This window comes from Ambystoma mexicanum, chromosome 3q, assembly GCF_040938575.1.
Source record: "Ambystoma mexicanum isolate Mex_15411 chromosome 3q, UKY_AmexF1_1, whole genome shotgun sequence".
Lineage (NCBI taxonomy): Eukaryota > Metazoa > Chordata > Amphibia > Caudata > Ambystomatidae > Ambystoma > Ambystoma mexicanum.
The window spans coordinates 880,661,854-880,685,562 of NC_090926.1; the positions used below are offsets into that span (position 1 = coordinate 880,661,854).

The 23,709-nt window shown below is 44.8% G+C and overlaps 1 protein-coding gene across 6 annotated transcripts in view; it reads right to left on the bottom strand.

The window, feature by feature from the left end:
• Positions 1 to 5,181: 5,181 nt before the first annotated feature.
• Positions 5,182 to 23,709, bottom strand: part of POLG2 (DNA polymerase gamma 2, accessory subunit) — a 367,703-nt gene continuing 349,175 nt past the window's right edge. For 5 of the 6 annotated variants that reach the window (XM_069655004.1, XM_069655007.1, XM_069655006.1 and 2 more), the window contains one exon: positions 5,182 to 5,385. In XM_069655004.1, coding sequence (XP_069511105.1) covers positions 5,220 to 5,385 — 166 coding nt within the window. In that variant the 3' untranslated portion in view covers positions 5,182 to 5,219. Of the gene's footprint in view, positions 5,386 to 8,073; positions 8,168 to 23,709 lie in introns of all 6 variants that reach the window. The other variant, XM_069655005.1, reaches the window with a different exon arrangement.

Consider the following 23,709-nt stretch of genomic DNA (forward strand, 5'->3'; position numbering starts at 1 on the left):
ACCGGATTGCCTTGACATTTTAACTGCATGCTGCTTTTTAACTGACAATCAGTTATACAAAATTGATTTAGGTATTTTTTGTGTAGGCCAGGTTTTGGCTAGAGTAAATGTCCATGTTCACTTTGTGTAGGTATTTTTTGTGTAGGCCAGGTTTTGGCTAGAGTAAATGTCCATGTTCACTTTGTGTAGGTATTTTTGTGTAGGCCAGGTTTTGGCAAGGGTATATGTCACTGTTCACTTTGTGTATATTTTTGTTTAGGTAGTGTTTTACCTTGCATGCCACGCTAACTAACCGCTAGAAGGTAGTTTGCTTAAACCTCTTGCAAAGCCCCAAGGTCTTTATCACTGAACTAAATACTATATTGATAGGTATTAGTCAGCATTTGTCGCACACACGTTGAATAGGGGTGGAATGTAGTGATACACGAAATTGCAACCTTGCCAATCAGGGCTTTAGATGACAGCATTAGCCGCTGAAAGCCAATAGTGTATTCAAAGTATGTGCTAAAAATGCTGACAGTAGTCTGTTGTAGCACTTCCATTATGCAGTAGTGAGCTACAAGGAATATGCAGGCCTAGTATGAGTGATAGGTCACATTATGCATTGTTGATAGACAGGCAGGGAGAGGGCCCTAGCTCTGTAGCTAATGGACATTTTTAGAGTGTTTGGAACATTATGGCACCTATATAGCGCTTAGATAGCCAGTCTTAAGCGCTATAAACACTAAGCTATGAGTGCATGCCTTTTAGAGCTTGCAGATGGGGTTAATACATCCCTGCTTCCCTTAGAATATTCAGCCTCACTAATGGTAGCCCTGGCCCCAAGCTAATCTTCCTTTTCTCTGGGAAGGCACTGATAAGACATTCCTGAGCTTTCGCAGATGGGAGCCAGGGTGGGGCTCAGACGGAGCAGTGGAAATTAACAGAGTTGGGTTTTTTCCATGAGCCAGCCTATATTTTGCACAGGGAAAGTTCTGGAACTGTGCGTCATGGACGGGCAGCACGAGATTATAAAATATCCATGCTCCCATGACTCGGGGGGAGATCGTCCTGTGGACTTGATTCGTGCAGAAACAAGTGCCCGGAATTGGCTCTGACGGCGTCCTGCAGCATTGTTTCTCTGAGCGGGGCTTGTTTAGAGCTAGCTTATGAGAGCCCAGGGTCTCCCAGTGCTGATTAAAGGGACGTAAGACTGTGTTTCTCTATGCTTCTCTATATTTCTCTATGTTTATCTAAGTTCCATGTTTCACTATATTTTGAATTTCTCTAAGTTTCATGCTTTGTAATATTCTCTAACTTGAATCCCAAATGTATATGAAATTCACTGCTTAGAATAAATATGCTAAAACTTTGAAAGTGTCATTTGTCACTAGCATGAGATCACTGCTCAGCACAATAGAACCTGTATTTTGGGCTGAATTGGGTATTTTTTGCTCTCAAAGGGCTGGCCCCGAGGAAGATTTTGCCCAGATCACGACAGGAGCGTGGACAGAAATTAATTTGTCCAAGTAGAGCACTTTGTGAAGGAAATATTGCAGCTTCGCCTTATCAACCTTGTACCCTTTGTACGTCAGTAGCTGCAGGAGAATGATAGAGACCTTCCAGCACTGCTGCTCTCTGTTGCTACACAACAGCAAATCATCAACATACTGAATGATGGTACTGGGCACTTGGATGATCCCTAAATCAGCATGTAAAATCATGTTGAAGATGCTGAGGGACTCACAGTACCCCTGAGGTACAATCTTGTGTGCTCAAAATGCATCCCCCCATGCGTGAATGCAGTGAGGTAGTGCCAATCAGGGTGCAGGGTTATGGAGAAGAAGGCGTTTTTAAGATCTACCACAATGAAGTGGGTCGCTTATTTCAGGATGATGCAAAGTATTGTTGCAGAACTACAGGAAATTCAGCTTGGACAATGACATTTAGTGGACTCCACCCTTTTGCCTTTTTAATAAGATAGATGGTCGTGTTGCATGAGGAGGTAGACGGCACAATTATTCCCCGATTCAGAAGTACCGCAATGGTGTCTCATATGCCCTCTTCAGACAACTGGTACTGTTTTGCTCGGGGTAACACTGTACCTGGCTTGAGTGTTATTCCGACCGGTGCCACCCATTGAAAGAGCCCTGCATTGTGAGCATTAGTTGTCTATAATCTTTCTGGGACCTGATCTAAGTCGCTGTCATTGAAGGGGGCAGAGCAGGCCATTAGGGAGCATTCCACCTTTCTATATTGCACCATAATGTCACAGGGGAAACAGATTGCCAACACAATCTCCCCATCGTCAACCCGATCTTCAAACAATCCTGCATCTGTCACTCCTTTGAGAGGTACTGTTGTGGGTCAATGCACAATACAGTGCACCACTCAAAGTCCCTGCCCACTACAACAATCCTTTTAGCTGACACAACCGGGCCCTGCAAATCTAATGTATTGTTCCTGCCACAAGCTGAGGTCACCACGGGTCTAAAGATGAAATCCTTAACAATGTGGTGCACAACTTCAAGTAAAACTGTGATCCCGTAAAAACATATCTGGATCCACAGGGATGCCGCAAACCACCACCTCTCCACCCCAGGTCTGTATTATGACCATCGCCTTCAAGGCACACATGCCTGGGGTGGCATAAAGCACCCCATGATCCATGAAGGAGATGTTCATGTTCAATTGACTCAACAAATCTCGGCCCAACAAATTTATTAGGGAAGACCGAGTACAATAAGGGTGCACGCACCACTTTTCCTCCTAATTTTAGGTTTAGGTCTCTTTGTTTGAAAGAAATTGACCTTTGACCGAATTCTTTTTGATTTCTTTTTGTTTGAAAATGCAGGGGAAGACCCCCTGCTCCCCCCGACCTTAACCTATTCTCTTACCCCACATCTAAATTTCATTAAAATTGACCAAAGTTCATACAGAATTCATACACAAATATTCAGTCAATTCAGAAAAGGTCAATTGGGCCACAATCAAGTATGCTAATACCTATTTTTATTGCTACCTCTTCTGTGTAGGGAACCATGGCGACAGCACCAGAGAATTCTTGCTTGTCGAGAGTTTCACCTGATAGTGGGAAGTTTACCTCAATGATGCATGATTTAGTGGCACCTGTGTCAACCATAAAGATGAATTGCTTACTACCCATCTCAGCATCCACCAAGGGTTCCTCGTCAGGGTGGGTAGTCATGGACAGGACTGGGCACACAAGAGCTTTCTGTGGGCTGTCCTAATAAGGGTATGTATTGGAACCTGGGAACGTGAAAGGATTTCCTCCAATGACGCTGACCCCTCGATAAGGTGCTACCGTGCAATTTGGCACTGCATTCGAGGATGGCATTTGGCCTCCGTACGGGGTAACCTGCTGGGCCGCTTGGGGCTGCACATTAGGCAATGCTGGTGCCTGCATCTGCGGAGGTCTAGGGGGTACATGTGTGTAGGTCTGATGTATCTCATAGGGTATGGAGTTGAACATCAGGGGTGGGAAAGTACAGGGAGTTTGATTGTATGGACTGTACCCTGCTCCCTGCCTGCTTCTGCACTCACTTGCAAAATGTCCACACTTCCCACAGCTCCAACACTGTGACGATTCCATACCACTCCTGGACCCCATCCCACCAAACACCCCTCTTTCCCCTTGGAACTCTCCCGTTCCTCGCTGCTGACTTCCTTGCTGCCATTCAGGATACTGATGTTGAGGTCCGCCGCCCCACTGTCCCTGTCCTCCGATCTGGCCAAAATGCTATCCTCAGATCCGCATGTGCTGCAGTTTGCTCTGCTAGGTCTGTCTCAGTGCTTGCCGTCAAAGTACCCTCCACTGCTATTTTAGCTAATTTCTTCTGTACCAGTTTTCCTTCCTCCATCTGCAACCTTTGAGCCATTTCCTTTTCTCGTTCTTTAATTCTTTTGTAGTGGTGTATAATTACGGTCTGAATCTCGCCCCAACCCTTCCCCTCGATGCCCATTTATCTTAAAGAGCGCTTTCTGAACATCCTTGGGTAATCCCCTCTGTGAGAAACCTGAAGGTGTCCAACCCCCTAGTCCCGGAGATCTGTCGTCCAGGAGGCCAGGACATGGCCATCGTTATTGGATCCAGTTCCTGGGAGTGGACCAGTAGGGGAGGATCACCTGGGCAAGGGGTCTTCAGGGAGTGCAAGTGGGACACTGAGGATTGAGACACGGTATCCCCTTCCCTGTAACACCTTTTCCCTATCCTAACCTGTAGGATATTTAGAACCCACCCCCACTTTTCCCACACAAACACTTTCTTACACAGTAACGGACAGAGGACTAACACCAAAGTTGTTTACCTGACTTCTGCCTTATACTTCCCAACATTTGCCATCACCTGCGAGTGATTGAGGAGCTCCGGGAGATACAGGTGAAGCTTGCAAACCCTGTTCCCTAGCAAGCAAACTAGCCCCTTGTCTGTCTGAAACCTGTTTCCTAAAATTTGAAGATACACAGTAGGAATCGGGGAGGACGGTCTCCAGGATCTGGAACTTCTGTAGAATCTATAACACTTCCTATATGTTGCTGGCTGTCTTCTTGCTGCTAGCGGCATGGACCATCCAATTGTCCAGGAATGGATATCAAAGAATGTCTTGGTGGCACTGGGAAGTCAGACGCCGGATTTGGTGTTACATGGGTTGACGGATTACCGCCAACCTTGTAATGAAGCCCTCTGTGTTGGTTTGTTTTTAGTTGGTCAAAGTTGTGTGCCGTTTGGTGCATGGTTGTATATGGTTGTGTGCATTTAGGTTAGTGTCCTGCACAATGCAGGTCTGAAGGAAATTATAATGGCGGGCTTCATAGGTTCTCGCAGGTTGAAGATACACAGATTCCTGGAGCAGGTGAAGGCAGAGAAAGGGCACAAGAGAAGCAGCATGGGACCATGGATTCACACAAAAGGTCTTACTCCCAGAGCGAAGACTTGGAGCTCAGGTTAAAGTGTAACTAGGTGGTGCACATACCAGTTAATCTGCACATTTGCATTTTGAAGGTGTTAGGAAATACATCTGTAAATTAATGGTATATATTCCACATTATTTTCCTTAGATGAAATCACAGAGGAAATGTTGTTTCAAATACTGTAATGTGCTGACACTTAGCTTCATCAGTCACAGTGCATGATAATATTGGGTGTTATATGCCTGTGCCTCAAAGAAGAAACATAACACGAAACACGTTTTATGCGTTTTAATAGAAAACATGCTTTGTGACTATAAATGTTTAGCTGAAGCAATATATTTTGTTAAAAAGTCCTTCACTTTAGAGATGTGCATCATTTCTTTTATTGTGGTATCTCTGTTTCTCAGCTGGACAACTCCATTTTCAAGGGTGGAGTCACTTATCAAGATTGTAAAGATGACGCCCATCTCATCATACCTAGAGTCAAAGAAACAAAGCATCAGAAAAATGCACAGATGAAAGTACAGTGAGATGAATGGGGAGACTTTTTTTTCTTCTAACTGTGGGGACTCATGAAAAAGTAATTTTAGTTTTTATTCTCTATTTGTATATGATTCTTAAAGAATATTTACAAAAACAATTTCATTTTAATACAATTTTAAAAGAGATTTATCATGTTATAGTTACTTCAAATATTTCAATGCACACACACTTAATTGTCACATGGTTAAAATACAATAATCAATCATCTATTAAAACCCCTTATCAATGAGAGCAAATACAAGTTCTACTTTCATTCTATAATATTCTCTTCCGGACTCAATAAAATTAGAGGGCCTTTTTATCTATCTGTAGTCGGCCAGCAATTCGACTCCAGGTCGGAGTTAAGGCACTATGTCCAAAAGGAATACATTCAGTGAATATGTGTTTGACAGGGTCTCAAGGGCACCCTGGATACATATTCGGCACACTCTTTGTACCAAAGAGATTTTTCCAGTGGGCACCCGTAAAGATCAGGACTGGGAATTGAATGTTACAGAGTCTAAGGATTAGGCTGCGCACCGCCGGCAAGGCGCTCTGCCGAAGATAGGGCTGTGGGCTCCAATACCTATGTCCAACAGACGACATGTATGAATAGGACTTTAGTGTCGACATTTGAACAATCTCCTTCTGAACAGATTTTTCAGTGTTTTGTATTTAGTCCCCTGCTCAAAGTCAGGGTACCATACTAAGTTCTCATATAGTTGTTTGGACATATCCGAGAACTATTCATCACCCACTCTCCAATGTATCCCCCTATCAGCTCCCACTATTGTCAACAGTTTGCATCTAGGGTTGGAATTAGCTTTGAGATAGAGTCCCTCGCCACTGTATCCGTAACTGTCCTCTCAATGATACTGTCCCAGTTCCAATCTTAGGTATTCCATCGAAACATTCTTCACCAATTTCAATACTCGTTTTTAGAAGCAGACCTCTAGTCTGTCAAGCCAGCTTAAATCTGTCATTACTAGGGCCTCCAGCCCATATAACACAATTGGGCAGAAACTTTGTTGGTTTAAGATAAGAATCTCCTCCAATGAATAGCCAGCTGTTTGGCACGCAAACTTCTCGATCATATTTGCCAGTTAGCGTCCCCGGATCGTGTTGGCCTTTACAAAGTGTTTATAGCTCAAGCTCTGGCTCATGTCCAGGCTCAAGTAAGGGTACTTATTGACATACGTCAGGTTGCCCAAACTCGTAGAGATCTTAGGTCGATTTATCTTATTGGCTGAAACCAGCATGATCTTAGTTTTGGGCATATTAATGGTACTTCGTATTTTGCTGTGAATTCTACCAGGGTTTCGAACATGCTCTCAATACCACTATAAGTATGACTGAATATAACTAGATCATCTGCGTAGATCAGGCCGGGGATTGTCACCCCACTTATTCTCAGGCAGCAACCTGTGGGATTGGCAAAAGCAGCAGGTAGGTCCCACATAAAAAGATTGGACAGCAGCGGTTCCAAAACACACCCTTGTTTAACTCCCCTGATGTGCCAGATCGGGGCTGTTGGCAATTCTGCATCATTTATCCCTACCTGTCCCGTTGTACCAACATGCAGTCTCCTCACAATATCCACAACCATCTCGGGCAGTCCCAGCCTGCCAGTTTTGCCCATAAGCGACTTAAACCATCAAAGGCTGCCTGTAAGTCGAAGAATACTATATATAATATGGCGGTGCCCTTCTTTACAGCTGTCCGTATCAATACATCCAACACACTCAAATTATGAGAAGTGGAACCTCCTGGCCAAAAACATGTTTGTGTAAAATGCAGCAGCCTTCTTTCCTCAGCCCATGCTTGCAGGTGGCTCAATACCAAAGTGGAGAATTTATTACCCGTTAAATCAAGGAACGACAGCAGTCTGTAATTCGATGGGGACAATCAATCAGCCCTTTTATAGATAGGTAGGTAGGAGATTGTGTCCAAGGTTCGGGGATACATTGGTCCACACAGACTATGTTAAACAATATACAAAGAAGATTAGTCCATCCCTCCGGATCTTGCTTTAACACTATACTGGCCCATCCATTAGGGCCGGGCGCTCTAGATTTGTTAAGGTTTTTAATAATTTCCAAGATTCTCTCAGAGAATGTCTACCAGATGCACAAAAAGGTTCCCTTGTTTATGAACTCCTCCATCCCCGATCTGTCTCCCAGATAGAGTAACCAATCTTTTTCCTGTATGGGATTAACCGATTGCATCATTCTGGCTCCTTTGGCACGGGATAAGATCAGTCAAATGGAGCTGCTTTTTTTTTTTTTACTCCGTAAGGCGACGATCATACCTTGCTAATGGCTATTACTAACCGAGGTGCGCCAACATTTGAACCAATTCCTGTATTCAGCTTTTATCAGTGTTGTCTGTTGGATCATGCTGCTCTATTGCATCCCGACACCTCTAAGCTTTCGTAATTTACCTCTCATGACCCGTTTTGCTTCACGTATGGCTATATTGAATTTGTTGGCATGCCTCTTTTATTACCAGGTTTTCCCGCTTGTCTAGAACTGCTAATGACGCCAGACCTTTAATCCATCCTTCAATATCATTTCTATTGGCCGTATCCAACCACTCCATGTCCCTTGACAATGCACTTTTGAACAATTAGTTGGCTTTACTTACATGGCTGGCTTTCCAGTGGATACGATTACCCCGTTGCTTGGCAAAGGCCCCACTGCCACCCTTAATTTCCGGGCATTCACTTTGGAGTTCTAGGCTGAGAGACAGAATGGCATGATCACTAAAAGTGTTTAATTCAATTTTTAGTGGGCTTGTCTTCAACATGCAAGCGCTATTGCTGAATAAATCATTATCGAGAGTAGCTCTGCTCTTACTTGAGCTCCAAGTGAACTGCCCTGGGACATCTCCTCTAGATCTCCCATTCATCAAAGTAAGGTCCCATGTTCTTAGACACTGCACCCATTGGTTACCCTTAGTGTTACCCACTTTTTGTAACATTTGGCAGGACCTTAACACGTGGCTATACAATGAGCATTCCTGGTCATTATGCATCAGGCATTCAGATCTCCCCCAATAGAGTTATTCGCTCATCCCCTTGGCTTGTTCTCAGTCAGTATTTCTCCCAAGGATTCCTGTATATCCTCCAAATGACTGATGTCTGGTGGAATATACAAATTCAGTATCAGGAGCGGACGAATGTGTGAAACGGACGAGTGTTTGTAGAATGAACGAGTGTATGTGGAGCGAATGAGTGTATATGGAGCGTAAGAATGTATGTGGTGCTAATGAGTCTGTGGAGCGGACGAGTGTACGGAACTGATGAGTATGGGGAGCGGACAAACGCATGGAGCGGATTGATTTGTAGAGCGGATGAGTATGCTGAACGGAGCAGCATGCTGAATGGATGACTACGTGGGGCTGATGAATAGTATGTTGAGTGTATCAGTGTGTAGTCAGGATGAGTGTGTAGACCAGATGAGTGTGTCGATCAAATGAGCGTACCAAACGGATGCCGACGGGAGGAGTAGGCAGACAAGAGTACATGCGGTGGGTAGACTGGAGTGCATGCGCAAGAAGATCAGGAGTGCACATATTTGGAACACATGAGAGCATGCGCCAGGCACACAGGAGAATGAAGGATAGTCTTGATCACGCAAGGTGAACCAGAGTACATGAATATGTCGAGCAGACATGAATGTGTAGGACAATCCTGAATGCCTGAAATGAACAAAAATGCATAGAACGGACCTGCCCGCACGGAATTGCGTGGCATACATAATATGCTTTGGAATGCAGGGAACATTTGAAAGAGGATACATCATAACTCACCCCACGCTTACTCTCTCCCTTACACCACCACTCAACTAGAACACAGAGATACTATGACACCATTTGGTATATCTGTTCTCATATCTACATCTCCCGCTCACTCCACAGCACTCTAAGTAAACATTGCTGGTTTCACCCCCCCCAGCCAGGCGTTCTCCTCAGGCCTAACGCAGCCACACCCGTCCTGGATAAAGCCGGCCAGAGCAAACACATACTCCTGATCTCTCAACCACCACACCCACCGCTAAGAAGCAGCTACCACTTGAATTCCGCACCAGCTGCACACATACCTCTCTCTACTGACCCGAACTTCGGTTCCCAAGGGCGTTCAAACTACCAGCGCCTTCAGACCATACCAATGGTATATAAGGCGCTATATAAATGCAAAATAACATATCACCACCAGGTTGAGCACCTCATTTGAATTCTTAAGTATAAGATCAACTCCCAGCATTGCACTTCTGGTAGGGGTCAGAACCCAGAGGGAGGCATCAAGTTTGTGGCTAATACCTATGACAAGCCCCCAATATGGTCTACCTCGGGGGCTCCGTTTAGCCATAACTTGGTAAATCGGAAACCCCTCAAAACTGAAAGTGGTCTCCAGCCAGGTCTTTTGCAGCAAAAAGATATCGGTTTTAGCGAGTAGTGAGGCTGAACCCTCTTTGCTCGCCATATGGCCATAGCCCCTAGTGTTCCAGCTTACAATGGTACACCTTCAGGGTCCCACACGTCCGCGATCCCCATAACTGTATGCCAACTGGGCTTTGGGAATGTGCTAATTTGTGTGTCATAGCCTTTTGGTATAAATTTCCCACTGCCTCTACTAAGCGGGTGGGGAAAGTCACAGCAAACTGTTAATTTGTAGCATTAAGACCTTAACATTTCAGCGCACACACACAGCAAAGAAACAGCAGGAGATGCAAAATTAATCAGTGCCTAGTTTGCCTCGCTATGCCACCCTGGGAGTGGAATCTGGAGCATATTGATGATAGACTGGGGAGAGACGACCAGAGGGGCAGTAGGGCCGTACAATTCATAAAAGACTGTCTGCAGTCGGGTTAAGATCTTCTAACTTTACCAGAGACCCCAATGTCACCCATTCATTTCAAATAGAGGACGGGAGTGTGGGGGGAGTAGAGGGGGAATAAGTAAATGTATTTACTATGTTTGCAAGATATCAACATGCAAGTTGAAAACTGCTCAATAAGAATGTCAACAAAGATGGGAAACCGAAGCCACTAAATAAGAATCATCTGAAAAATTCCACACACTGAACATCGATACATGAAATCTGTAAATGTGAGAAACCAATATAAATAGCATATACTGTTGCAATCTATGTTGGTTAAACTACTGTGGACTGAAGAAGAAGAATACGAGTTGCAAATCAGAAGCATATACTGGTTTACAGGAGAGCAGTCTGCAATCTGCAGAACATAAACTGGTCTAGCCTTCTCTGAATACTACTGAGCTCTGAAGGGATTTTGTCCTTTCATGGTGCAGCAGGAATCCCATGGGCTAACACATCAACCCTGTCCCTTTGCATCTCATAACGGACAGACAAAAATAAAAGATGAAATGTTTAACATGTCAGCAAAGAAACCCAGTGAATCAAGCGTATGCTTACTGGCTCTGGCTTTGAGCTATGCATCACATTAAACCTATTTTATTAACAATTCCTGAGAGAAAACCACTTTGAACAATGTATAAAACCTCTACATGTTTCACCAGAGAGGCCGTAGGTGTATTGACCCATTTGGTGTTTTGAAATGTCCAGCCAAATCCTTCTTTCTATAATTTAATGGAAGAGGCATGGTGCCCACTGGCATAAGCACAGTTGAGTACCCTCCTGCTGCGGATGAATGGTTGTTGTCTTTCACAGACAAAGTGCCCACACCTAATGGTTTTATTTGTTGAGGCAAAGGCCAAGGAGGGTGTTGAGTCACTTATTTTGCACACAGGAGAATCATCTTTGGTTCTAGGGAACTGTGGGACCTTAGCCGAACTACAAATCCCAAGATACATTTCAGGTAGTTTTGCTTTCACTCAAGGAAAGCTTCTGAGAAACATGTACTCACCCTGTCACAGCCCTTACTTTGTTCCATTCAGTGACATTTAAGGTGTGTCTGCCTTGAGGCTTAACAACAGCACTACATTCATAGTCCCATTTCCCCTATAAGCCTGCTGTGTGTCAAACTCCCTGAAATGCACGTGGATACTGAACTCTGATTGCCTGTCAGGCTGTTAAGAGTCAAGATTAATAGAATAGCGAGGCCAGACCTCCTCATTTTGGAAACTACTTAAGACTTATCTCTCCCTTTCCCCTGCTAACCTCCTTTCTCCTCCTACTGTTTCCTCTAATCCTTTATCCACCCCAGCTGTGCTCAGTTTTGCTGACTGGTCGCCTGGTACACCCCCAGAGCCTCAAATGTCCCAGGCTCCCCCGCCAGTCCCACTCTTGCCACCGGCCCCTGCACTCTGCACTCGGAATAGGCTCCATGTGAGGGGCAACCTCTCTTCACTTAACCCATGCCCCTGATGGACTGGGTGCACTTGTTCCCCCTCCTCGCACTTCCTGTCTGCGCACTTGCACGATCTTCAATGCACTAGGCCTAGCAAGATTGTTTGTCCCGCCCTCCCTTTGTGGCCCCTCCCCAGCTTGGTTGCGCATGTAACACGTCGGCATAAGTGCATTTGATGAGGACATATCATCAATCAATCTGAATGTTGCTCAGACCTAGTACGGTAGTTTATTGTTCTGTATGTCCTTTTCCCCTCCCCTCTCCTTCCCTCCACACTCTTTCTCATGCACTTGTACTATCTGACAAGTTGTTAGGCCTAGGTCAGCAGCCTATGATTGTATGCTCCTCCCTTCTATCCCCCCTTCTCTCCTTCCCTCCTGTCATGCACTTGCACTACTAGAAATGTGTCAGGCCTAGTATGCTAGTTAATGTTTGTTTAGATCATTCTGAAACTGCAAGGCCTAAGAATGACTACTGTATTCCCTTGTTCCCTTCCCGCCTTGAAGAGCTATGAAGCACTTCACTTGTGTATAAGCGCTATACAATATAATATATAGAATTACAATTACAGTCTAGAGGCTTCTAAAAGAGAATAGCTGAAGAAAATTACTGTGAAGGTGTGGAAGGAGGAGACACACAAAGGAGGTATGCTTCTGGGCAAAAAAAACTATGACATAAAAATAAAGAAACCTATCTAACCCTAAATCTAAGAGGAATTTCACTGCCTCAAATAAAACGAAAGAAATGTCAGAATGTCCATAGCTAAAAAGTCTGTTTGTCAAAATTCTACCTCTAACCCTCACGCGTACAACAAAACTAATATGGATTCGTCTCCTCAGGGTCCAGAAGAACGACCCCCTTCTTCTTGACGTTATTATTCACAAAGTAGGGGGAATCTCTCACTTTCTTCAGGCTTCTGTTGACAGTCCATTGTGGTTGGGGGAATGTCACCCTTCGCCAGGCCTTTCTTCCGCTTTTCAGGGCAAATCAATGTGGTTGGGGGAGTGCTTCCCTTCCCTAGGCCCTTCTCAGGCTTCACTTGATAGTTCACTGTCTTTGGGGGAATGTATCCCTTCCTCAGGACTTACTCTGGCTTCTTTTGGCAATGCACTATGGTTCGGGTGGGGGTGGGTGTCCCTTCCCCAGGTAGTACTTAGACTTCTCTTGGAAGTTCACTGGACATCCCTGGTATACTCTACTACCAGGGGCTGTCTTTCTCATGTGGGGATCCCAGGCCCCTTCTTATGCTTCCTCATTGAGTGTTCACTAGGCCGCTCTGGTCTACTCTTCTGCCTTTCTCAAATGTGGTCAGAGACCCTTCTTCTGCTTCTCATGTATGGGTCCCATACCCCTTTGTTCAGGCTTCTTAAATGTGGGTCCCAGACCCCTTCAAATTGGTTTCTTAAAGGAGGGTTCCAAACCCTATCATACAGATTTCTTAAATACGGGTCGTTCACTGGACAGCCCTGGTGTACTCTCCTGCCAGGGGCTGCCTTTCTCAAATGTGGGTCCCAAACCTCCTTTATTCACTTCTAATTTGTGGGTCCCGACCCCTTCATTCAGGCTACTTAAATGCGGGTCCTAGACCCCTCTGTATTGGCTTACGTGTCCCAGAGAATCCGTGGGCAGCCCCCGTGCCTTATCTCAGGGCACCCGGTTCTTCGCCTCCTTCTCGGGTATCTGTTTGTCTTCTTGCAGCTCTGCTCAGCTGCTTCCTGTTTCCGCAGCTCTTTCTCACTCTCCTGTGGAGCCGCGCAGGGCGTACCTGCTCGCTGGTGTCGTGCAGTACTATCCTGCGCCTTCAGTCTTGCTCATTCTCTGCACGTCACACTTCAGCAAAGCAGGTAGGGACTCTGGAACTCTCCCCATTTCATCCCAGCCAGTTGTTGCAGGCTCAGATTTTCCTGATTCGGCCAAGGACCTCTGCCCGCGGTGCCTCCGAGGAGGGACTGCCAACATTGTTTGTCCCTCTTCCATCTTTAAACTACTTGTGACTGGACGACTAGACCATTCACTCTGGTTGTCTGAGAGGTTGGTTAGGACTCTATCTTCTTAGTCAAAGTACTTTGAACGGAAAACTAAGTGGCGTCAGCCCTCCTCTTCCTCGTCCCAGCAGTAACATCATTGCTATAACATAGATACAAAGCAGAGGAGGAAATAAAGGTTGGTGAATGTGTGTTGTACCGCGTTGGCTCCTGGTGTCCTCCCCGTATCCCAGAGGGGGAATTCCTTGAGATCCACCCACTGAATACCACTCCCAGGGGGACTATCGGGTAGCGGCCTCACCTCCCTGGCATCATGGAACGGGTTTCACCATCAGGGAGCAAGGATGACATCATGAGATTCGTCACAAGACCCAGAGAGTACAATAAGGTCAGTGTATTCTCTATATAAACATTTTGAAGTAAGGTTAGCTGGAGGTTGTGATCAAGTTCCAATGATTGTTTGCACTTTTGAAAGAGTAGGGGGGACTGCTGCTCATTACACATAAGCATGCAAGAAGACTTATGTGCACAAAGGGAATGACAATTCACATGAGGATTTGTATTGCATTTGTGATGCAAAGCAGAGCAGCCGCAGGTGGGAATAAAGAATATTAGATAAGCGTGCCAATCATAAGGTTGCCCCATTGGCACACATGAAAGGCCTCCTCTGGTGGCTGTTTTATGCTGCATAGAGAAACTTGTGTATCCTTACATGGATGAAGGGATGATTAATAAATTGTAAAGGACAGAGGCACTGTTGCACATATAGGTAGTTCGGATGTCTCATGGGTTTCTCAAACCTAAATATGGTGCACCTTTCCCCGTCTAAGCAGCTGGTCTTCAATGGTGAAATATTCAAGCCTGCAAGGTCTGCAATTAAACAATTCACTGTTACTGCCTGGAAACGGCTCATAATCCAATCCAGAGTCATAAAGGCATTACGTAACTATAAGAAGCAGACCTTCCTTTGAGCCTACCATCACAGGGATGTACCATGTCAAAGGATCCTTTTCTTTATTACAGACCGCTTCAATGTGTGTAATTCATTTGGGCAGTCCTAAACCAGGTTCCTCTAGCATGCTCTCGGTTTCTGCTGTCCCGTGCAATACCAGGTCTTGGTTCCATTGTTCTCAGATATCAGGAAAGAATGGCAATGGTTCCTGAAACCACACAATTTGGCAAAGGGGGCTTTCTTCTCCTTTCTCTACAGGCAATAGAAACAGAAGCAAGCAGCTATGGATGTGGGTGACACTGAAATATGTATCCACTTATGGGGCTGGATATTAGAAGGAATATCCAAATCCTCTGAATGGAAGAAACTAGATGCAATCTCCCCCACTCACAATCTTTGCTCCTGTACCAATTGACCCTGCTGTGGTAGTATGAATGGTAATATAGTAACAAAGTCATATACAAACAGAGTGGCATAGACGGAGTGGCACACATTCAGGAGGCTTTTCCAAACTGGCATTCTGGTTGTGTCTCTGGTTAGGTAATATCTTTAAAAAAGAATTGTTGGGATTTGGCACCTTTTTGGTGGAGTGATGCACAACCATAAAACACAAATCAATGCTACAGAGAAAAGTGAACAGGATTGAATCAGAATAGATGGTTGGCAAGGCAAGACTTGTGGCATTAATTTTTCTGGCTTACTAATGGTTATTTCTTGTCTTGTTTACCGACATTTGAGCCAATTAGATTCTCTGTTGCATGAAAATACAGCTCGTGGACTTCACTTCCCAGGTGGCAGTGTTCTGTGTTTCCTGACCAATCAGGAGCCTCATGGCCTGAGGCAACCCAATGTGAGGCATACGCTTCGAATTATGTACGACGCAGGAAGTACTGCATGCGCTGTTTTGGCAACAAAGTGCTCAGACGTTAAGCATTAAGCAGTTTACCTTTGTCTACGGAGCTGCGCTGTCATGAGCATGTACGCTTCTCTTCAGGAGATAAAGCGAGGGGACTGAGTGATAGGGAAATTAAATATGTTAAGCAGGCCAGTGATGTTTCTCTGCACTTTAAAAAGAGGAAGGGACTGTGATTGAACAAGCTGTGAAGTATTTAGGAATATCAGACGTGATTCTCTGTTCAAGCTTACCAGCCAAAGCTTCACAAATTCAACAGCCCAAGCTATCTAGATTAGTATTGCAGACATGTTGCTGTTAAGGTGAGTGTTGTGATAAATTAAATCAGCAGCACAGTGTGCATCACATGGTCAGAAGAGTTTCATTCTTGAATCACTATCACATACATATTTGAAATGGGAAATTCTGTGGTCATACTTTGTTCCCAAAATACTCTCTGGTTTTAGGGAGAAGAAAGGGTGCAGGTTCCACTGATAATATACATATGTCCTCACAGGAAATCACTTGGCAATAAACACTCTACTTCAGTAAAGGAAACAACTAACAATGTGCTCATATTTTTAGCCTTCATATGAATAAAACCCCTCCCACAATGTAAGCAAAGCTGTTTCCTAGTTAGCATGTCTCATTCAGTAACTAAGTTTAGACATATGGGCCTGCATTGTGGTCATCTGAATATTCTGTGTTCTTATTATTAGCATTTAGTGAAAAATAGTAATGTGTGCATTTTCCTTTACTGTTGCCTATTTCATATTCATGTGGGTTAGTTTTTACCATTGTGTGGCTTGTTTCTGAGCTTTTCTTACACATGAAGTGATTTATTTTGACTTCTTTGAAGGTGTGTTAGGCTTTTTATCACGCCACACCGCCACTTCACAAACTACTCCACACCACACTCTACACTGCTTCCCCAACACCCATTCTACCCCAGCAACTGTCCACCTATACGTCACACCAATTTACCCCATCCACTCTAAACCCCACTCACCTTTCCTCATCTCTCTCTCTATGACCCTTCCTCATTCCTCTATAGCTTACCCCTCTATACCCATGCAGTCCCACCTCACCCCACACTAAACCATCTTTCCTCCCCTCAGACCTCTCCCATCAACTTCACTGCCCACTCACCCTACTAAACACACGCTACCCAACACCTGCCTAGCCCACCAACATGCTAGCTCACCTCTGCCTATCCCCATACTACCCCACCCCACTCTGCCCCAGCCACTATAGCCCATTACCTGCTCATATTATGAACATACTTGAACACTCTTGCCCCTATGTTGAATGCCCGGCAGCTTTCATGATGGCAGAATATACCTTCAGACAATGTATTGCACTAATGCTGAAATAGCCCACCTTGCTGTTGCTTGCCCAACACCCTAATGCTGAAATAGCCTATCCTGCTGCTGTTGGCCCTTTTTACATACTGTTGGAATAGCCTAACTTGCTGTTGTTGGCCCTTTTTACATACTGTTGGAATAGCCTGCCTTGCTGTTGGCCCTTTCTACATACTGTTTTAATAGCCTACCTTGTTGTTGTTGGCCCTTTTTACACACTGTTGGAATAGCCTACCTTGCTGTTGTTGGCCATTTTGACATACTGTTGGAATAGCCTACCTTGCTGTTGTCACTATGCAAATCTGCCTCATCTTAATCATGTTCCCGTATTGTATTATGCAAGATAATGTACCATGCCTTGGCAACAACTATGTAGCTTGCAAAAAGGGACTGTCTAAACTTGTCTGCCCCCGGCAGCACCCTATCACTTGCCCTACGCCTTTCCTGCCTTCCATGCCACCATTTCCATTAGACAACAACCACTCTCTCATATGCAGCCCAAATTACTTCACTTATGCTACTAAAATACACACCAAGCCACACATAACAGAGCACACCTGGCTCCACTCTAACACTGCAAACAACCTTTCTTATCCCATCTCAGGCATGACCAGGTATCACCGTCTAAGATCTTGCACACTATGTCACACCATACCCAATCCTAATCATGGCACGCCTATATTCTCACCCACTGAAATTAACCTGCAAGTGGGCACACCTACCACCAAGCCTGACACAACAGAGCGAAATAACAGAATAGGTACCAGATTTCCCATGAACATCAACCTACCAGCCAAAAAGTAACACTAAGACCACTAGTAAACTGCGCACAGCCTCCAACTATAGCAAGCGCAAAAACTCCCATACCAATATGCCAAAGAACCTAGTTGACAACATTCCCAGGCACATCCAGAAGGGTACCCAAAACACCCTATAAAAGGGCACTACTAAATGTCAGGTCTCTTGTTGCCCATGCTATTGAAATCGCAGATGTCATTTTGACTAACAACTTTGACTTTCTAGCCGTGACAGAAACTTGGCTGCATGATGCAGCTGGTCCTTCTCTAACCTTAGCTATCCCTGATAACGATTCCATTCTCAGAGCTGACAGACCCAACGCTCGAGGAGGAGGAATAGCCATCATTTTTAAATCTACCCTAGAGATTAGCCACCTTTTCTCCTCTGACATCTTGTGAACTCCTCTCAGTCAAGCTCCAAACGTCCCCTAAAAATACTGTCACTATCCACCTAATATATAGGCCTCCAGGTCCTCCCGGATCGTTCAAAGAAGACATTACATCACTAGCAGCTGAGAATACTAAACCCAAGGTGCAAAACATTATCCTAGGTGACTTTAACCTTGGCTATAATGTCCCCAATGACCTTCCAGCCACCTCCTTAGCCAATGTATTATCAGAACAAGGCTTCATACAAATAAGTATCCAACCCACTCATGCAACATTACCCTTAAGGACTCCTCACCACTCTTATGGACTGATCATCATCTCCTATCCCTAGAAATCAATGTCAACAACCGTGAGCCTAAAAAACCTGTTACTGCACCACCTTGTCTGACTAGGAAAAAACGCAACAGCAGAGGCTATAATTCCTCTGGTAATACCTGCAAATTCAAGACTATCTAGAGAACAATCAACTACTAAGAACCCGTCAATCTGGCTTTAGACCCCTACATGGAACGGAAACTGTCCTTGTTGACATCAAAAGCCAGATTGATGAAATAAAAGACAAAAGGAATTGCCATCTTACTTCTCTTAGACTTATTGGCAGTCTTTGATCTGGTTGACCATAAATACTTATGCGACCACCGGTCTTTGGCAGCACATTTCTCCAACTCCGCTGTCACGTGGATTCAATCTTTTCTTGCGAACAGAACCATGCGGGTCTTCTCACCCACTGCTGCGGCAGATCCGATCCCCATCACCTGTGGTGTCCCACAAGGTTCCTGTGTATCGCCCACTTTGTACAATATCTTCACAAAGCCCCTATTCGACAAATTAGACTGTCTGGGTGTCACCTACACTAACTATGCAGATGACACCCAGATACTCCTAACTTTATCAGGCACCTACGACATAGATGTCTGTCGGATTAACAAAGTCTACACCATCATTCAGGCATGGATGGCCACACATTGCCTCTGCCTGAATGATAAGACTGAGCTGCTCCTAGTCGGGTCACCTAACAACCTTCAAAAACGTAGTCCCAACTACAATAGCATCCTCATCCATGGGAACAACATACCCATAGGCAAAGATGTAAAAACCCTGGGTTTCTACCACAATGCCAACACCAATCTAACCAAACAGGTTAGCATGACTGCCTCAGCCATTGCCTACATGGGCAAGCTGATCAGGGCTTGCACACCACTACTGTCTCCTAACAGCTGCCTCATACTAGTCAGAGCACTTATACAATCCAAACTGGACTACTGCAATGGCCTATACTTAGGCACCAACAAATCCATAATTAACAAGCTGCAGGTTCTGCAAAATAATGCGCTCAGAGCTGCACTAAACATACCTAGAAGAGCACATTTCAGCAACCAGAAAGCTTTACAAATGGCTCTCCATACAAGAAATAATTGACTTAAAAACCATCTGCCTTACCTACAAAACTTTGAACCACCAAGCCCCACCATATCTCACAGACAAATTCACTATGAAAATGTCAACCAGAATCAAAAGATCTACTAACACATCTTGCCTGATGGTGCCCAGGTACAACCTAAAAAGAGCTGGCGGAACCAGTTTCCCGGTTCTAGCTGCCCAATTATGAAAACTCTTCCATCTTCCACAGGACATCAAAACCATTCAAACCTTTGAAAATTTCAGAAGTCATGTCATCACATGGTTACTGAATAATAACTAACACCACTTAGCTTACACCTGACATTACCCTGTACTCCCCTTACCTTACGTATTTATCTTTCCCTATTTCGTATCACATACTTTCCTATGCTCCCCACCTACCTTTGCTTTTCATTTGTTATTTGAACTCATTATCTGTAATCATGTAACCCCTGAATAATTGTATCATGTAACCACTTCCTTTACCTAAGAGAAGATACCGCTGGGTCAGGCGCGCTATATAAATAAAATAAACAAACAATAAACAAACAAACAAACATTCCCTACGAAATCCCCATCCACCCACCTTTCTATAACCACCCTTCACACACTCATCCTAGCCCATCTCTGGTTATCTCTGCTAGGCCACTATCCCTCACTCACCTCTGCCTACCCCCACTAATCCTAGCTCATCCATATCTACTATGAGTATACCGCCATAACTCCCCCCTTATATTTATCATTCCCCTTCCACCTTAACACACCCGTACCATCGCAAGCCTAGCTCACCCTTAAAATGACCATGCATACTGTAACATTTTCAAACATAACGTTTGCTAAGAAGTGACATTTGTAATGCACATAGTTAAAAGACTTCTGTACCTTGCAGAAGTCTTTCCCTTATGTATATTACCAATATAATATAACCCCTAGCACTTGTCGCCTTGGCCCACCCAGTATTTGCCTGCCTCCACCCTTGGGGGTTACCCCACTCCTGCACTTCTCCCTCTACCCCCTTCCCCTGCACTTACCATCTTGTCATGCACTTGCACGGTAGGATTGTCACAAGGCCAATATAACCGTCTTCGTTGCTCTACTTTTTTGACTCCCCTGTCCAAACCCCCACCGCCGCATCTTATCTTGTGGTGCCCGGAAACACCTGTGTATAGGCGCCATACAAATGTTATTTTTCTACAAGCACTAATTTGAAGACATGTTTGGAATTACTGGCTAAGTAGAACTCAAGTATTTACTGCATTCGTACTTATTAATGTAAAATGCAATAAACAAATGCAAATGCCAAAATGAAAGGCTTTGCTAGTGCTGGTTTCCATTTGTATCAGGTGGTGGAGAATGTAGAGACTCATCAGATTTTTCCTTCTTTTGCCATCCTACTGTTCTCCGTGAGCATTTGCAGAGTTATGCTCTTGATGCAAGACTCCCATCATAAACCTCTATGCAAACTAGGCTATGCCCTGCTTCACCAGTTTTTTTTCCACTTCCAGAAGGAAAGAGGTAGGGGTGTGGCTTCTCCATTCTGCCACTGGCTATACTGCATACTGTACACATTCCCTAGCTTTTCACACAGTACTGGTTTTAAGCCAAGATCAGGAGGGAGATTACCCAAGTAGAGCTGCAGGTTAAAGTGCATAATGTTGCTTAGAGAGATAAAGCTTCACCTCACTGATGAGGCCCAACAAGGCTGAAACACGTGTATGGGGTTGCTTTTGGTACTCTTGTTCAGAGAGGAATTGCCATAGCATTTCGGTGCTGGACTGCCCATGTGGGCGGAACAAAGACGGATATGCAAATGGATATTTCCCATCTGTGAAAGGTACAGTGAGCAAAAAGCGTGTGCTGCAAACTCATCTCAGAACAGGTTATCATGCCATGTTCTTTCTGGAGAGGAGCACCTGCTACCTTCTTTGAAATAATTTCTGCAGAGGTCCTAGTTCCTGATCTGAAGAGAAATGGGAGGTCTCCAGAAATGGTGTTTCCAGTGTGCCCAAGAGCCCTAAGGTTTTCACACTGTTGACACCACCATGTCAATATCAATCAACATTACAAATTGAGAGGGTAGATTTTTAAAGACTGTGTTTATGTAGACTTTTCAGGACAAGACTGAAGTTGCTGCTTGATTCAGATTTTCCATCAGAACTTTCATTAAGGGTTTTTCCCACCACAAATACGATGTAATGGCCAGTGTGAGAAACCAAAGGGTGTCCCACCTGCTGGTCCTCGGGGACTTGTCATCCAGGTGGCCAGGACACGGCCATCGCTTTTGGATCCAGTCCCTGGAGGTGGACCAGTGCGGGAAGATCACCTGGGTGAGGGGTCTTCAGGGAGGGCGGGTGAGGCAACCGATGGTGAGATGCTGTATTCCCCCCTTTTTTGTACACCTAACCCATCCTACCTTTCAGGATTCTACGATGTCCCAACTTCACCTGCCCCTTTCTACACAAACACTGGGTGGAGGAAGAGGGCGACAGAGTAACAAGACTAACTCATACATTGCCTGACCAGATTAAGGGGACATCCTCAGTGCGAAGTCAGGCACTTAACTTTCAGTGCATACATCTGATATTAATTAGCTCTCCTCACACGGATAAAGGGCGGAACATGGAGACAAACTCTGAGCAAGGTGGAACACGAGTAAGAGCAGAACTTCTGGGGCGAAGGCCAACCTACTGGAGTAGAGCGGCAGACCAAGGGACGAGAGCAACGGGTCGAGACCACCAGGAGTTCCCTACAGGAGGTTGTTGCCTCCAAAGGTCTGCAAAAGACTGTTTCAAGGATGCCAGCGACTCTCCCAGGTGAACGGCAGAGTTGGTGAGGCGAGGCCAAGCCTGTTGTACTAACCTTGACTCATGAATCGGAAAACTAGAAGGACAAGAATGCAACACACACAGCCTTTGCGTTGGCTAACTACCTGAGACACCGGTGTGTGTGTGTGTGTTAAAGAAAGATTGAAGTTGCAACATTATATCGCAAGTGAACGATGCACAGGTGTGGATGAGATGCGATGAAAGGCAGACCGGTAAAAAATCTTTGAAGTAAGGACAGCTGTGAAACCAGCAATACTAAGTAACAGAGTGTTCCAGTGAAAAGAAGTAGCCCACTCGAATGTCTAATTGAAAGGGGAATTGTTTGTAGCGATAAAGTGAATATATGTAAAAGTGAAGTGATCAAAATTAACCCTGAGAGAAGGGGAGAGTAAAAAGCTGAACAATGAACTTTGTGTCGAAGTGGTCCTGCAGAGGTCTGTATAGAAAGCTGCGCACATTCGAAAGTCTTGACATCTGGAAAATGGTCTGAGCCTGATTGAGGGTGACCTGAAGTATAACAAGTTTGGGGAAGGGAGCCCCCTGCAAGTATTGTTGAACTTTTGTTTTGAAGACGTCTGAGCCTGACAGAGGGAGACCTGCGTGAGCTTTTTGTTAAACGTTGTTTGCAAGACTGGAGAGCGACTTTAACATGGAAGGCCAGGTGAGCATTGAGCCACTTTGTGAACTGTTTTTGTGTTGAAAAGCTGAGCCAGAGTGTGTCATTCTGCCTACAGGGACTGCCTTACTTTGTACTGTCCAACGAGGGGAGGAGAGCTGACTCAGCCACATTTATTCTTTATTTTGAACACTGATTTTCACATGCATATCTCATTTATACACTTTTTGTACAAGAGATAGGGCAGGCTTTAGGTTTTGTTACCATAGGCCATTTTGATTTGACGGATGTAACTAGGACTGTTTTATTTATTATTGGATGGTCGAGACTACTCCCATCTTAGTTATAGGGCAAAGTAGGAATTTTTCCAAACCCAGAAACTTTAATAAAGGTTTTAAAATTGTACCCTTTTTGTCAGTGTCGTAACTGTGATACCATGCCCCCCTACACCAGTGATGAGGGCCTTCAGTCACCTTTATGGATACCTAGCAGCAATGTAACCCTATGCAATCAGTCGTCTCAATGTTTTGTCTCTGCAAAGACCTAAACCTATAATTCTTGTTTTTCACCTGCTTGGGATTTGGGGGCTCACCATGGGACAACATTTATGCCACTGGCAGAACCTTCCCAAAAGCACTCCTCTTACAATGTTTTCGCATGGTCGCAAATTGCAAGCTCATCGCCAGGAAGAACAGGGGTTTGGAGTTGCTAGATGTAATGAACGGAGG